This window comes from Gobio gobio, assembly GCF_949357685.1.
Source record: "Gobio gobio genome assembly, chromosome: 23".
NCBI lineage: Eukaryota > Metazoa > Chordata > Actinopteri > Cypriniformes > Gobionidae > Gobio > Gobio gobio.
Genome location: NC_137119.1, coordinates 37,815,913 through 37,832,426, shown reverse-complemented (window position 1 = coordinate 37,832,426; position 16,514 = coordinate 37,815,913). Strand labels below are relative to the sequence as shown.

Genomic DNA, 16,514 nt, shown 5'->3' with positions numbered 1-16,514 from the left:
CAGTCCGATGAGACATGAATGAGTCAACGGGCAATCTATTTTAAAAGTATTTAATTTCAGTTTTTCCTGGTATAATTAACCAAAGACAAAGAAATCCACTTCAACAAAATCAAAAGAATACAAAAAAAAAACAACAACAACAACAACCTGAAAATCAATTGATCACAGTTAATCAGCAAAGCAAATTGATTTGACCATTCGGTAAATTTTAAAATAATAATATAAAGGAAATTATGAGAATGACACTTGCATTCGAATATAAACACTTTCAGGCATGAAAATATTTTAAAAATGCATGCAAACAAATTGGAACTTTTAAAATGAAACCTACAAATGGAAAAAGCAGATAATTATCCGATAAAGCAGAGTTAACCCTAGTCTCTTAGTAAAACATGGCGTTAAATGCTTGACGACATCCATTCTTGTCACGGGCCAATTGCAGTTACAATTCAGGAACAAATTTTACAGTTATTTGTTCATCACATTTTAAAATCACTATAAAGTTGCTTTTGTGGTTGATGCACTGGACTGCAGTTTTAGGTTTAGTTCACTGCTGACACATTCAGTTTTGATTCTCAGTAGCCTTTCTCCCTTACGGTGATATCCGTTCTTAGATTGTGTGGTAATCAGAAATACAATTTAAAATAAACATCTAACATTGCACACGCTTGACTTCAGATATCATTTACTTGGCTTTGTATGCCACTAATGATCATATCTAATGTCTTGTAAAATCACTTCTATAATCACTCGGATATCTTTAGCAACTTGAGACTTGAAAGTGAAATAAATGAAAATGTGCATTGGATTTTGTCAGTTTCCCTTAACAAAGACAATTTAAATCAAAGACTAAAAAGTCTCTGTGTATCCTGCTAAAGCAGAAGCCTTGTTTTTTTTATTCTGGTAAAAACGAAGCATTAAAGAAAAACCATGATGCATAGTCCCTTGTCTAAAGAGGGCATCTTAAAAAGCAATGCTTTATGCAACATGTCAGAGTGCTTGAGTGTGTGTGTACGGATGTGTATGTGTGTTATCCAGTGTCAGTCTACGGTTCTTCGCTTAAAGAGAATTATCCCACCACGTGGCTGTGGATGCTTTAGTGCAACCTTGCACTTCCCGGTCACATTTGTATCCCATAGGGCAACAGTGCTTCATGTCTTCACAGCACACTGCCTACAAAGAGAGAGAGAAACATCTGTTAAATGTTTGCATACTTCAGTGAAGATGCTATCAGTAGTACTAATTTTACTTTATGCATGCATATTTCAGTAAACACAAATTACATAAAAAAAAATTAAAAACACAAAAATACATAGATAAACAAAAAATAATAATCTATCAAATATATTTCAGTAAACAAAATAAAATGTAAAAATTAAAATAAACCAATAATATAATAAACCAATTTTTCAATAAACCAATAAAAAAAAAACACATTCATTTCAGTAAACATAATTTAACAATTTTTATTTGGTTATTATTTATTGTGTTAATTGAAATTATTTTTGATGCATGTATTTGAGATTTTATATGTTTAATAAATTTTGTCTTTAATTTTATTTATTTATTAGGTTAAGTAGACAAAAAATAATGAAATAAATGATAAATAAATTACAGTAAGCTATAAAAATTATGCATTTAATAATTACATAAAACAAATTTCAGTAAACAATAAATAACCAAATAAATTAAATATAAATAAATATATTTCAAATATAATAATGTAAAATTAAGATAACAATAAATTAATTACATTTCAGTAAACACAAATAATTGAATGAAATGTATTAAATATAAATAACAATTTAAACACAAATAAAGAAATACATTGAAAACAAATATACATTTCAGTAAACTAAATAAAAAAAAATATATTAAAGTAACAGTGATGCTTCCTTTTTGCGAGCAAATAAATAATAATAAATAACCAAATAAATCAAATATAATTAACAAATCATTTTCAAATAAAATTTATAGCATAGCCTTAATTTTCAGTAAACACAAATAAAAATAAATAAAATACAAATATAATAAATCAATATTTATATTCAATAAATTAAATAAATAAAATGCAATAAAATGTAAACAAATAAATATAATTTTTGTTCATTTAGTTTACTGAAATGTTTATTATTAGTTTTTATTAAAGTAACAGTGATAGTGATGTTTCCTTCAGCTAGCAGCATGAATAATATCAGAAGTCAAAGAAAAACAATCATTGGATGTCATACCTGTTTATATGGACAGCAGGCCCATGTGGAGTCTGATAGTCTACAGCAGGTCTGTGCCTCTGAGCAGCGCATTGATGCGTCACACAGCACCTCCTCTTCTAAATGTGTGTGTTTGTGTAATCGTGTCAGAGGAACACTGCCCACGGCGGACACTTTAACGCAGGTTCCAGATTGGAGGTTGCAGGTGTAGCCCTGTGGGCAGCAGTGCTCATGGTCCTCACAGCACACAGCCTGCAGAGAGGAAACACAGCCAATCAGTGAAGAGCACACAAACACCCCTGCATAAAGAACATCAAATTAATGCAAAACACATGAAAACAAACCCTGTGGTGCTCCGAGTCCTAAAGCTAACCTCAAAGTCAGATGAAAACAACATCCACAAAACAACTGCTAAAGATCTCAAAGACACATATATAACTAATAGAATAAAGGCGTTTTAATCCATAAAATCTTTTGATTATTGTAATAAACATGTAAAGCTATTTAATCCTGTAACATTTGCATGATATATGCAAAGATACTAGAAGAAATAAATGCATATAGCAAAGCACATTTACACCTAGTGTGTTAATCCATCTCTTTTGTCCACTTTCCACCACTTCTGTCCTGATTTCATCGAGGGGAGGGTCTATGGGCGGGTAAATGTTTGGGTTTTTCCAGATCTTTTGATCGAATAGACTAAATAATCTTGCACAAATTTACATATGAACGCGACTGGAGACGACGGGAAAACACACGGAGAGCAGCAGCTTTCATTTCTTCCGCTGAGAGAAACCAGGAATGGTGAGAACTGTGTTTGGTACATTTTTCGTCTTCAAACCTAACTTAGGTCTTCATCCGGCAAAGTGGAAATCCTGTCTGCCCGATTCCTAAAATGTTTACGCATTAGGTCAGTAGGTGGAGAGTAGGCTCTTTTGTGGCTGTTCAAACACATTTGACCGCATGAGCTTCTACACTACGAAAGCAATCCGATCGGATCGACCAAAATGCATCTTAATACCAGGAATAAACAGGGCCAAAAAGACATACCTTGACAAGAGGACAACATCCCCACTCCCCTGTGGATAGTTTGCAACAGGTGGAACCAGACGCACAGCTCGTCGTTGAATCGCACTTCACATCTTTGTCTCCAAGCAACACGTCTGACCGTTTTGTGAGCCTGGCCTCTTGTTTAGTGTACCAGGGGATCTCAAGGTAGCCTTTAGTGCAGGACGTTTTCTCCTCATTGCACGTGTAGCCTCCCGGGCAACAGTGATCTCCATCCTTACAACACACCGCCTTACAGAGAGATGATGAGGATATAGTGTAAGAATTAATTCCTTCACTACATTTATAATGGAGTACTATATACAGACTGCAAATGTTTTTTATGAAAACAATAAAAAAAAAAAAAAAAAAAATGGGGAACAGTAAAAAATTCAAATGGCAGTATGCTACTTTGTTGCATATTTATCATCTTGGAAATACAATTATTTTTATTTTGCATTTTAAATCAAAGCACATAAAAAAAATACATAAACTAAATAAAATAATTATAAAAGAAATAACTAAATAAATACAATGAAAAACAAATAAAATAAGTAAAATTAAATAAATACAAATAACTAATGCCTAATTAGTTATTTACTAAAATATAAACAAAATTACTAAATAAAAATGACTATATGAATTACTTACTAAAAGTATAGCAATGTAAAAGAAAAACAACCAAAAATGACTAATAACTAAAATTAAATAATAATACAAATAACTAAAGAATAAAATTACATAAAATGAATAACTATATAGAAATGATATAGAAATAAAATAAATTTATAGAAATATAAAAATTAACACAATTAATAACTATAAAATACAAATACTAAATGACTAAAATTGACATAATTTAATAACTATATACAAATAAAAAAATATATACAATGAAAAATAACCCAAAAATTACTAATAACTAAAAATTTAATTACAAAAAAAAAAACAAATACTGCTGTCTATTTATAAAAGGGTCTTTATGACCACACTGCCCAAAAAAGCATACATATCCTTCAATAATCTGCCTGTCTAAACTGCCACAGTATAGATGTATGCAAGTATTTATTGCATATATATGAAAATATAAATTAAGCTTTTTGAATGTGTGAGAATTATCTATCTGTAGTAGTGTTCATTTTGTCACCTATTTTTAATTTAGTTTTAGTCTTAGTCTTGTGCCAAATGTCCTTGTTAGTTTTAGTCATTCACATATCATTTTTTGTTAGTCAAGTTTTAGTTGACTAAAAGTCTCGTCATTTTAGTCAAAAGAAAACTCAATATATTGTGTGGCAAAATAAGTTACATAAAATATATATAACCTGCATAATGTATGTGCCACAACACCATAGCTAACTGGTTGATTTACAGCATACATGCCTAAAATTAGCATTAGCTTATGAGACGATGGGAACAAATATCGATTTCAATCTTGATTCAGTATTTTTATTTGTATATAGCCAACTGTACATAAGGAAAAATAAGTTTGTCTTTAAGCACTATTTTAAAGGGGTGGTAAAACACATTCTTTTGAAGGCTTGACTGTGTTTGTGGGGTGCACTGTAATATGTGTTCATGCTTCGTTTTAAAAAAAATTGCCTTATTTTTCATATATTTGACCTTTATTCTACACTGCTCTGTCCCTCCTTGTAAAACGGTCTGATGCTTTCCGGGTTGTATGAAGCCAGTCCCTCAAAAATACGCAATGGGCTCAGATTGGTTAGCTGGCCCAGTGTGTTGTGATTCGCTAACCGCCTGCACGTTTGTCGGAAACGTCACGCCCCTTACCTTACCGGAGGCTGTGCTTTGGTCAGTATTAGAAACAACGGCGTCAATAAAACCACACCAATCTGAGCCCGAATCAGACCCAGAACATTTGAGTGAAGATGATCGAGCAGAACCTGTTCAGTCCTCAAGAGTAAAGACTGCGGATCTATAGTGATCGCTACTGAATGGCACTGTTACTTTTGTATTTTTAGAACGATTATAGCCAAATATCTGTCGCAAGAACTAACCCAAAACAAACACTAAGCACTGGCTTTAACTAGTAAGTTAGCCAAAATCACACACAGAACCATGTTTAGCATGCCTGTAGATAAACAACACATAAAAGCTCTAATCAATGAATCATTTACACTAATGCCAGGTTCGCTGTTGAGATTTTAACGTTAGTGTTTGTAACGATAGGTGTTCGTCGGATAACGTTAAGTATGAATGAGCATTTAACAGACTGGTTTGCAGAACAGTGTTGTCATCTGTTTACTTCCTTGCTACAACCTATTACAGGAAAACACATCGATGAAAAATAAATCAGACTTACAGGTTGTGGCCCGTAAACAGCTTCTGTTTGTAAATCCAGCTTTCAGGACAAGCCGTTGTGCATATCCTGTATTGAACTCGCGAAGTTTGTGGAAGTTTTCCTCCGTGAAATGTGCTGCGTGCGCGTCATGCATCCAAGCACCGGCAGTGTTTTTTTCACGCAGCTGACGTTGTGCAAATCCGGCATTGAAATCGCGAAGACGGTGGATGTTTTCCTCCGTGAGATGTGCTGCGGGAGCCCTGCGCGCGCCTGTTCCCTTCTGTCTCATACACACGTGCATATAACATGCTGTATGTTAAACGCTCTGCAACGCACCCCCGTCCCTATGAAGGCTGAACAAAGCAAGTACCCCAGACCTGCAATCCGGATGAAAATAACAGCGTTTCCTTGGCATCGCGGCAACAACACTCCAGCCTAACTATACCACAACAGCGCCGCGATACAAAATGGCCTCACCTCCCCTTATTTAATATTCTCGGAGGAGGGGTTTATGTAAATATTGAACCTGGTGATGTCACCAACCCTGGAGGAATGTGTGTAGTCGCCTACTGGCCGTTTGCTGTAGTTCTTAGAAACTGATTTCTTTAAAAGCAAATATCTCCCTTTGCTTTAAACTTTGAACGTTGTAACTTTGCAGATGTTGTTTATGCTCAAGCAGCAACATTACACGCTAGCTAAAGTTAGAATAGTGAAATCGTGGTTTACCACCCCTTTAAACTTTTTGGGGGTTAAATTATATTTGCTTGCATTCTTTACTATTCACCATTATTAACATTTTAAAATTTCACAAATAGTAAGCAGTTATGATCTGCAATACTTTGAGCAACTAGACTACATGTATATTTATTAAAGAGCCATACAGGCACCAGTGGGTAATGCGAATGTAAAGTGAATTTTTTTATTTTTCCAGCCACAAAATGACTTTAATTCTCCTCTTTGCATTGGAATTCTCTATTTTAACCTTAATTACTACACTAATATAAAGAATACAAATATTAGAGGACAAATGTTTTAAGTGGTCATTAATGGACCATACTTATTGCAAAAATAGTATTTAGTACCAAAAGATCTCCTCGAAATATTCAATAAATATTATTGAACTAAAATATAGGCTATTTATTTTAAAAATAGTTAAGGTGTATGGTCACATTTGACCACCAATGAGTATAAGTGTGAATTAGTAAGAGGGCTATATACAAGAAAAACATTAATGTTAACAATGTTGCATCTCCATCACTCTCCATAATAAAATGATACAGTAAATGTGGCTGAAGTAATAAGCAATGCACACTTTGCTGTACTGTTTACCAAAAATTGCTGCAAACACCTATATAGTGAAGCTGTTGTGTAACTTAGCCGGCTTAAGCAATTCAAATGTATTGACACAGCGCTAGAAGTATTGAGCGCTCCGGGAACCGCGTGCACCGGCGCAAATTGACAGGCTGGCAGCAACAGGAGTATGAGACCTGTACTTGAGCAACAGCGCAAACTCTTTCGGAATATTGAAAAATGAATCTCATGATGAAAAAGTAGAGACGATTGTAGACGAAAATGAAGAGAGAAGAGAGTTTTTATTTTACGCAAAACATTTTAGTCTCGTCCTTTTTCGTCAACAATAATGCATATTAATTGCATGTCTTAGTCAGCATTTTTGGACATTGGTGCAGTCTCGTCATCGTCTCGTCTTCGTCATGGAAAAAAAGGTCGTTGATGAACATATTTAGTCTCGTCTCGTCTGACGAAATTAACACTAATCTGTAGCGGAGTGGACTCATTTGTGGTCATTTTAGGCTCACGTGTGGCATTTACATTGTATTATATAGTGAATGGTTTAATATTGCATGTCTAACCTTTGGCAGTGGACAGCAGCCCCACTTGCCGAGATTTTTCATGAAGCAGCAGGTGTCGTCTCTTGGACAGCTGGTGTGATCGTCACACATGTGTCTGTCCACTGGATCGGCCAGTTCTGGAGTATTATCATCAGACTGCTGGCTCAATCTCAGTGCAGACTCCTTCCTGAACCAGGGCATGCTGGGAAGGCCAGTACGTACACAGGTTTTCTCCGTCAAGTCACACTTGTAGCCTTGCGGACAGCAGTGCTCCTGATCGGCACAGCACACAGCCTACAATATAAAAATTACACATAATATCCACAGCAATTAATTACTCATTTACTCAATTACTCAAAACTCATAATTGATCCCAATAGAGTTTGGTGTAAGAATACTAGAAGTATAAAAACAAAAACTGTTTGCTTTCAATTTAACATGTTTAATCAGTGAAATTTACTAAAGGTAAATATAATGTTAAAAGATTGATATGCAACCATTTCAATTAATCGGCATGTCATGCAATTCATTTTTCATTCATGTTTAATCTATACTCTTCTATTCAGTGTACACATTAAATATGCACATTTATTCATAATGCATTATAGAATTGCATTCTCTGTAAAGGATGCAATGCTGTCATAATTGACATAGCAAGCACCCTACCTAGACAGCGTTATATGCCATAATAGTGCAAGCATGTGTGCACGCCTGTGCTTTAGAGCTTCAGAAACCATTGTTGCTAAATGTGTTTACCTGTGGCATAGGACAGCAGGCCCATGCCCCAGATGTTAGTCTACAGCAGGTCGTCCCTATTGGACACATCGATGTCTCGTCACAGTTTTGGTTCTGCGATGGCAGGGTCACTGCGGCGATCTTCCTCACCAAAGGCACAGAAAAACGGAGACCCTGATCGTTGGCACTGTCACAAGTGCTGGCGGCCAGATTACACTTAGTATCTTGGGGACAACAGTGGAGATGGTCCTCACAACACACAGCCTGGAAATGTATGTAAATAAATATAAAATGAATAAATTTTTAAATAAATACTGCTTATAATATAAATAAATATTATATGCATTTTATATTTTAACATTTATTTTGCTTGATTTTATTTGTATTTATCTAATATGCAATTTGAGTTTTACCAATTAGTCTGCAGATTTTAAAATGAGAGAAAAAGAAAAAAGGTCTTTACTTTTGGTAGTGGGCAGCACCCCCAGTCTCCAGTTGGGAGTTTGCAGCAGGTGGAATCAACAGGGCACGAAGTGGTATCGTCACATTTCTGATTGGGTGGAGCTATTGTAAAGGTAGGCACCTTTGTCAACCAGGGTACAGACACTGAGAGGTCAGCAGGGTCATCACAGGTGCCCGCCGCGAGGTTACACACTGTATCTTGTGGACAGCAGTGGGCATGGTCCTCACAACACACTGCCTGGAGATCAGGAGGCACAGTGGCATCAATGCCTTTGTATTACTTGAAACATTTTTTTTTTCTTTTGCAATATTTTGCTGCAATAAACATTGTAGATTTTATCTCAGGAACTTTTGTTATGGGCTGATTTTTAAAAGATACTACTAAGCCATTATAACACTCCAATGCTGAATTTGATATGAAGCGGACAACTTTCCTGCAATGCCAAATACCTTTGGTAAAGGGCAGCAGGCCCAGGTGCCGCCTTCTGTTTTACAGCAGGTGGTTCCGCTAGCACACGCTACCGTTTCATTACAGGGAACTTGTTTATCTGCAGACAAAAATATGTATTTATGCATATGCATATTCTACATTGATTCAAGTAAGCAACACTCACAATATAGAATGGTTTGAGCTATGAGGTTCAGCTGAAAATACAAAACGTTTAAATTGCACAAAGATAAAATAAATGGATTTCACCTCTAGGCTTCAGGGCAGTGACAGCTGGGATCTTAGTGGCCATTTCTGTGATGCCATTGGCTGATATACACTTATCGTGGACAAGGTCACAGGTCGTGCCCTCTGGGCAGCAGTGCAAATGATCAGAGCAACACACAGCCTACAGAAAAAACACATTTACATTTGTTAATTCAAGCTTACGTTAAGTAAAATACATGCAAACCACAAGGTAACCATAAAAAACAACTTTCAAACCCTACAGAAAAATACATTAGGACAAACATGAAGCACCTCTGGCATCGGGCAGCATCCGTAGCTGCCGGTCCCTAGTTCACAGCACGTTGTATCATCTGGACATGTGGAAACCTGATCTGGACAGATCACTGCCCACATAAAAACACACACAGAATACTGAGGCATCAGTTTCACCAAAGACACTTGTTAATACATAAATAAATAATACATAAAATAGTGCTTGTAGATAAATAAAACTGCTGGTGTCAGAGTTAGCCTTACCATCTCTAATATCACTGAACTCTGCATGCGGATCAACTGCAATAACATGAATACAATATAAAAACACTCATTAACAGGTGTGAAACTGACAAGCAAACTTAAGGATATTATACTAATCCCTTAAGAACTTCAAATCAGTTTATGAAATGTTACACCATTTTATGCCCTTGTGAACAAGACAAAATGTGCATGTGCAATAACTTTTTGTACATGAATAAATACACACGTTGCTGACAGCATAAAAGCAATATCTAGGCTGTTTTGCTGTTATTGAAAATATGTGCTAAGTATTTGAGGAGCATCATCTTAAAACAATCCCAGCTTTTCATTTTTATATTTTATTTTAAAAAATCCGTTGTCATATCTGCAAGGTTTTCATCACGTCTCATAACAGTGACTAATATATACTACTGTTGAAAAGTTTGGGGTCAGGGTGATTTAAGGAATTAAAAATCACCAATGATGTCACAGTAAAGACATTTAAATGTTACAAAACTTTTCAAATAAATGCTGTTCTTTTGAACTTTCTATCATCAAATAATCCAGAAATAAATGTATCATGGTTTCTACATAACATTAATCAGCAAAAACTCTCAAAATTGATAATATTAATCATAATTTAAATGTTTCATGAGCTGCAAATCATCATATTAGAATGATTTCTGAAGGATCATGTGACACTGAAGACTGGAGTAATTATACATTTCAAAACAATACACATGGAAAACAGTTATTTTAAATTGCAATAATATTCCTATATAATATTACTGTTTTTCTGTGTTGTTATCAAAGGAATGCAGCCTTTGGGAGATTTCTTTCAAAAATATATATATATAAAAATAAAAAAATAAAATAAATAAAAAAACCTTATGCAAGTTCATATTCTGTTCTTATTTTTTTCCAAGCACATTTTTACCAATTCGTATTTAATTCGAATTTGTATTGAATCATTTATAAGTGATATATTATTGTTAAAAATGCCTTATATTCAGGTGTGCAGAATTATTAAGAAGGTTTTCTTTACAGTTAAAGTAGAGATTTAACTTGCACCGAATTAAAGGTGTTTTAAGCGCCACCCCCAAATCATTCTTGTCGGCTATTGGCTGGAGCACTGTTTGTTGTGCTTCGTGGTGCAGCCTGCACCAGTTTGTTTTTGTTGCAGTTTGTGGAGCTCAGGCGGACTACAGAGACCGCGTTTTTTTACAGTGTGTTCAGCTGACAGGTAGCTAGCGGATAGCGAGGAGATGTTTGCTGTATGTGACAAAAAAATGTTTTGGCCTAAAAAAAAGTGTGACACATTGCTTAGAGCACCTTTAAATGTCCCTGCTAATTATGACCCTGCTGAGCTGAACCACTGAGCATTTGGCTGTCCACCTTAAATTTAGCAATTTCTTGTTTCTAGTTATTTAGCAATTTCTAATTTTGCAATTTCCATTATTATTGCATCCTTCTCATGAGCATTTCATAATTTTTTACTTTTCAGGCCCGTTTTTACTTGTAAAAGAAAACCTGCTTAATAATTCTGCGCACCTGAATAGACCCTTTTCACAGACTGTGATGACGCGCTTTAACGGTCATCAATATCGTAACCTGCAGCGTTTTTTGTATTTTCGTTTTTAAAAAAAATATAAGTACATTTATAACACTAATACTTTGTATTTTATTACTTTTGCATCAAATTACAATAAAAAAAAGTGGGTGTTTAGTAATAGCGTCTATGGGAATGATGGTAAAAAGTGAACATATTTCTCTCTTTTCACTGCCGTTATCAATCTCACTCTATTTTTTCCCTCTTTTTGAAAGTTGTGAAATCACAACTGTGGCGTTTTTCGTTTGCTATGTGAGCAAATGGGCACACAGAAAATATTTAATGTATTCTCTCATTCACAGCTATAATATTTAACCCGACTATGACGACTTCCGCTCTGAGAAACCCGGAAATGTGAAAAGGGTCTATATAAGGTGTTTTTCATTTCCAGCCTTTTAAGGGTCTTGAGAGTGAACCGTGCCATTGTGCCAATGGAGGCCTTTCAGAGCCATCAGATTTCAACTAAAATATCTTCATTTCTGTTCCGAAGATGAACGGAGGTCTGACGGGTGTCCAACGACATGAGGGTAAGTAATGACAGAATTTTCATTTTTGGGGGAACTTAACCCTTTAACAATTATATCTCACTTAAAAATGATTAAATACAAAATCAATAGTAGTTATTAAGATTGATGTGGTTTGGAATTGGTAAAAATATGCTTGGAAAAAAAACATGATCAGAATATCAACTTGCATAATAATTATACACGTACTATATTTCCTGTATTATGGCTGACATAATGCTAATAAAAGCATGATGCAATTTAGAGCCAAATAAAACGGTCATATTTCCCGCTGTCATACCTGCTTTTTTCTCTGATGGTTTCCTACGAGAGGCAGCGAATTTCCTCCAGAAGGGGGAGGATCCATAGGTAGCCGACACACACATTGAATGCTCAAGGTCACATTTGGTTCCCTCCGGACAGCAGTGTTGCTTATCTTCACAGCACACAGCCTAAACACACACGGGGAAAGAAAGATCAAGTTAAACATTACCACATACATTATAGTAACTGCATTCCAGGATAGAAATATGATCAAACAAGTGCTGTACATTTTTCATAGGACAGCAACCCCAACTCCCATCAGGCATCTGGCAGCAAGTGGTGTCATCCGGACACTCAGACTCCTGATCTGGACAAACTACAGCACTCTAGAAATAAAAATGGAGAGATACATTTCAATGCTGGGTATTTACTCAAGGCGTATCTGAATATGTAGCTGTGCAGGTATGTGCATTACCTGCTTTGTGGCGACTCTTACCACCCAGTCTAAAGTGTGTGTTTTATTCACACACTTAGAGTGTTCCAGGTCACACAGAGTGCCCTGGTAACAGCAATGCAAGTGATCGGAGCAGCATTCAGCCTGTAAACACACGTACAAACAAGTGTCATTTACTGGTCTTGGAATAGTTCACAAAGAAAAAAAATCTATCTACTGTGAAACACAAAAGAGATGTTATAAAGTTACGTTTATGTAAGGAAAGAAAGTCTCAAGTCTGCAACAACATACAGTAAGGGTGAGTACATGATGAAAGAATGTTCTTTTTTTTTGTCTGACATAATTTTAATAAAGCACATTAAATAGGGTAACAAAGGGGAACAAAGTAAATCATTAATGTCTTAAACACAATTTTTTTTTAAGAAATTCACTAGTGTAACTTCCTTTAGTGAATTTACTTCAGTAATATCAGCAAGGATGCATTCAATTAATCAGAAGTGACAGTAAAACACCATTATAATGGTACAAAATCTTCCATTCATCTTGGAAATTAATCACTTTCTATTCATCAAGGAATCCTGAACAGAAACAAAAGTATCAGTTTCCACATAACATTAAGCAGCACAACTGTTTTCAACTGATAATAATAAATGTTTCATGAGCTGCAAATCATCATATTAGAAAAATTTCTGAAGAATCATGGGACACTGAAGACTGGAGTAATGATGAAAATTCAGTTTTACATCACAGGAATAAATTACATTTTAAAATATATATATATCAATAGAAAACTGTAAGAATTATAATAATATATCACAATATTACTGTGTTTTCTGTATTTATGATCAAATAAATGCAGCATTGCTGATATTTTTTAAAATCCTAGCAAACCCAAACTTTAAATGTATTTATTTGTTTGATTAATGCCATATCAAATGTTTAAAAAAAAATCATAATAATATCTCAATTAATTGTATGCAATATCTCTACTAACAAAATATAAAATTAAGTAAATGAGCAACAATAATAACAAAGGTATAATATTTTTTTTTAAATCTCCATTAATGTACTGTCCGAATAAAAGCATTTCCTAATACAATTTGAAGCAGGACACTCTAATAAAATATGATTTATAGTAAAGGAAGACTTCCTTAAACGTTCCCCTTTCAATAAATATACATGATTTGGCATCTTGTATATACAGTGTGCTCATTTCTACTTTTGAAAACAACAGTTTGGTCTTTCATTTATAACTGGATTCACTTCATTTAGAGACAGAACGACACGCAGTATAATCTGTAAACCACACCCACCGTTTGGGGGGGGGGGGCAATCAAACCGTCTGCATTGACTTTGTATTGCGTGAAGCAGCCTCCTTGTCATTTCTGACTTATAACAAAAACAGAACAAAGTATAAAGCTGATATGTGACAAGGTGTAAAGCAAACAAGCTTAAAAAAAAAAAAAAAAACAGAACCAAAACCAAAACCCAGAAGTTTTTAAGCTGTTGACCCAAAATACGAGCGTTTAAGAACAAAAAGGAGGATACAGGCAATTGAGATGTTATAATACACTGAGAACTACACACACTAGAGGGGAACATAATCATTGACAGGAAATATACTATATAAAATTGACATTTGGATATTTGACTTAAGTGACAAAATGTTTACTGCACACAGACATACTGAGTGTCACGATCCCATTCTTCCTGCTGATGCTTCCCGTCTTATTGCCTGTCTCCACTTTTTTCTCCTTAAACGCTTGGGTTTTTTTGGGTCGACAGCTTATAAAAACTGTGTTTTTTAGCTTGTTTGCTGTACACCGTCATATATCAGTTTTTAGACATTGTTCTGTTTTTTGTTATACGTAAGAAATGATAAGGAGAAGGAGGCTGCTTCACACAATACAAATTCAATGGAGAGCGTTGGCAATCCCCCACACCTCAACCCAGTGTGCGCGTGGCCTAAATGCACTGTCTCTATAATTTGATATGGAAACGTTCATCTGATTCCATTTACCAGCCCCAAACCTTTGAACAGCAGTGTAACTCCCAAACACACACATCCAGCTCAAAGCCTCTCTTACGTTGGGTAGCGGACAGCAGCCATATCCTCCTGATGGTGTTTGACAGCAGGTGTTTCCATCTTCACACATCCCTCCATCGGGACAAATCAGAGCGACGCACACGTTCAGACACACACATAGTAACGCTACGACACTCGCACGCACCTGAAAGACAGGAAATGGCCATGAACTGAACATTATTTGATTCTGTGTTTAAATTATGACACTATCTTTACTATGACACATAAGATCCATAAGTATCGTTGAGGAATGAACTTAGGGGGAAAGTGAAGTCTATTTTCCATTTATTAAAAACACTCCACATGTCGGAGTGTCTTTTGACAAACAAACACATTAAATATTATATAAATATTACAAATATTACAACATTTCCCAATTTAGTGAGCAATACAACACTGATAAACACACTGCTGACTGTCTCATGACATTTCCAGGTCATGCCTGGTTAATGGACAATTGCTTTATCGGTCTCTAGACTTATTAATAAAAAGACTGTCAAAATGGAAAAAGTTCTGTTGGATTTGATCTCGTTTACAGTAGCAGTGAAAGAGCTTTAGATCACAATATAAGAAATATTAAGAAAACCAAACTACTCACCATTGTGTGTGTGACTGCAGACCCACAAAACGAATGCTCTTCAAATGTTCAGATGCAAACCCATGAATGACTTTCCTGCGCTGTAACAAAACATATGCATTAGTAAATCCAGTACATTCATACAGGGTTGGTCACACTGAAATTGAATTAGCTAAAGAGGTTGATTCATCAATAATTCAGTTGAATTGTTTATAATCATTGTGGTGTACAACCCATATAAAAACTGCAGTTCACATGTTATATCATCAGTATGACAATTGCAGGATACATGAGAATATTACGCTTATATATACTTACACGACTACAGATTTCAAAGACACAGAGCAAAGTCTTTGCAAACTTGTGTTTATCGGAGCCTATATTTATTTATTTTATCAGATAATCTCATCTCAGACAATTGATCACATTATATGACCGCTGTCTTAAAGGGATTGTCCACCCAAAAAATTAAATTTAAATCTACTCAACCTCATGCTGTTCCAAACCTGTATGAATTTCCATCTTCTGCTGAACTCAAAATATAATATTTTGAAGAATATGGGTAACCAAACAGTTGATGAACCATATTGACTTTTTTTTTTTATATTTAACAGTTATAATGGAAGTCAATGGGGCCCATTTGGTTACCCATATTCTTCAAAAAAATATCTTCTTTTATGTTCAGCAGAAGAAATAAACTCATACAGGTTTGGACCAACTTGAGAGTGAGTAAATAATGACAGAATTTTCCTTTTTGGGTGAACTATCCCTTTAATAAATGTATCACTTTTTTGTAATCACTTTGTGGCAGCGGTTAACAAACAATGCTACACTGATTGACCATGTTTAGTTTTAATATATGATAACAGTCAAATGTATATCCACCAAAGCTACAATTTGTGTTAGTTAACCAGTTAGTATATAGGGTTAAAGCAAGTTTTGAGACGCACTAAAACAGTTATTAAAAACGCATCATTCGCTGTTGTTTCGTATTGTTTCCAACGGAAGCGCGTGAGCTCGGCCGGAATAAACCCTAAGCAAAGACTTGTTTTATTAAAAAACAAGATGATATAAGTATAAAGAGCTTACCGTGCCGTATTTCCACGAGGCCGGTGGGGGAAAAACACCGTTAAACAGGACGTGGTGAAGTGGATATAATGCTGTTCTCGGCTGAGTTTGAGTTTATTTGTTTATCACGTGACCTGAGAGAGTCACATGACACAGTGAGTCAGGCTTGTTTGTCTTTT

General features: G+C 35.1%; 1 protein-coding gene across 1 annotated transcript; it reads right to left on the bottom strand.

The window, feature by feature from the left end:
* Positions 1–34: 34 nt before the first annotated feature.
* grnb (granulin b) lies at positions 35–16,497 on the bottom strand. The gene is made up of 16 exons (XM_079806643.1): positions 16,357–16,497; positions 15,289–15,368; positions 14,692–14,835; positions 12,626–12,748; positions 12,438–12,536; positions 12,188–12,338; positions 9,796–9,831; positions 9,571–9,662; positions 9,301–9,439; positions 9,054–9,151; positions 8,605–8,841; positions 8,163–8,405; positions 7,428–7,700; positions 3,261–3,509; positions 2,232–2,462; positions 35–1,173 (listed from the first exon to the last, which is right to left on the bottom strand). The coding sequence occupies exons 2-16, from the start codon at positions 15,289–15,291 to the stop codon at positions 1,060–1,062; spliced, it is 2,232 nt and encodes a 743-aa protein (XP_079662769.1). The 5' UTR covers positions 15,292–15,368; positions 16,357–16,497; the 3' UTR covers positions 35–1,059.
* Between the last annotated feature and the right edge of the window lie 17 nt (positions 16,498–16,514).

What these genes read in the sequence shown, in the direction of transcription:
- grnb (XM_079806643.1), bottom strand. An exon ending in ACCATCAGAGAAAAAAGCAG is followed by an intron (nt 9,832 to 12,187) that starts GTATGACAGCGG and finishes ATGTTATTGCAG; the next exon opens with TTGATCCGCATGCAGAGTTC. An exon ending in CCTGCTGTCCATATAAACAG is followed by an intron (nt 1,174 to 2,231) that starts GTATGACATCCA and finishes CTCTCTTTGTAG; the next exon opens with GCAGTGTGCTGTGAAGACAT.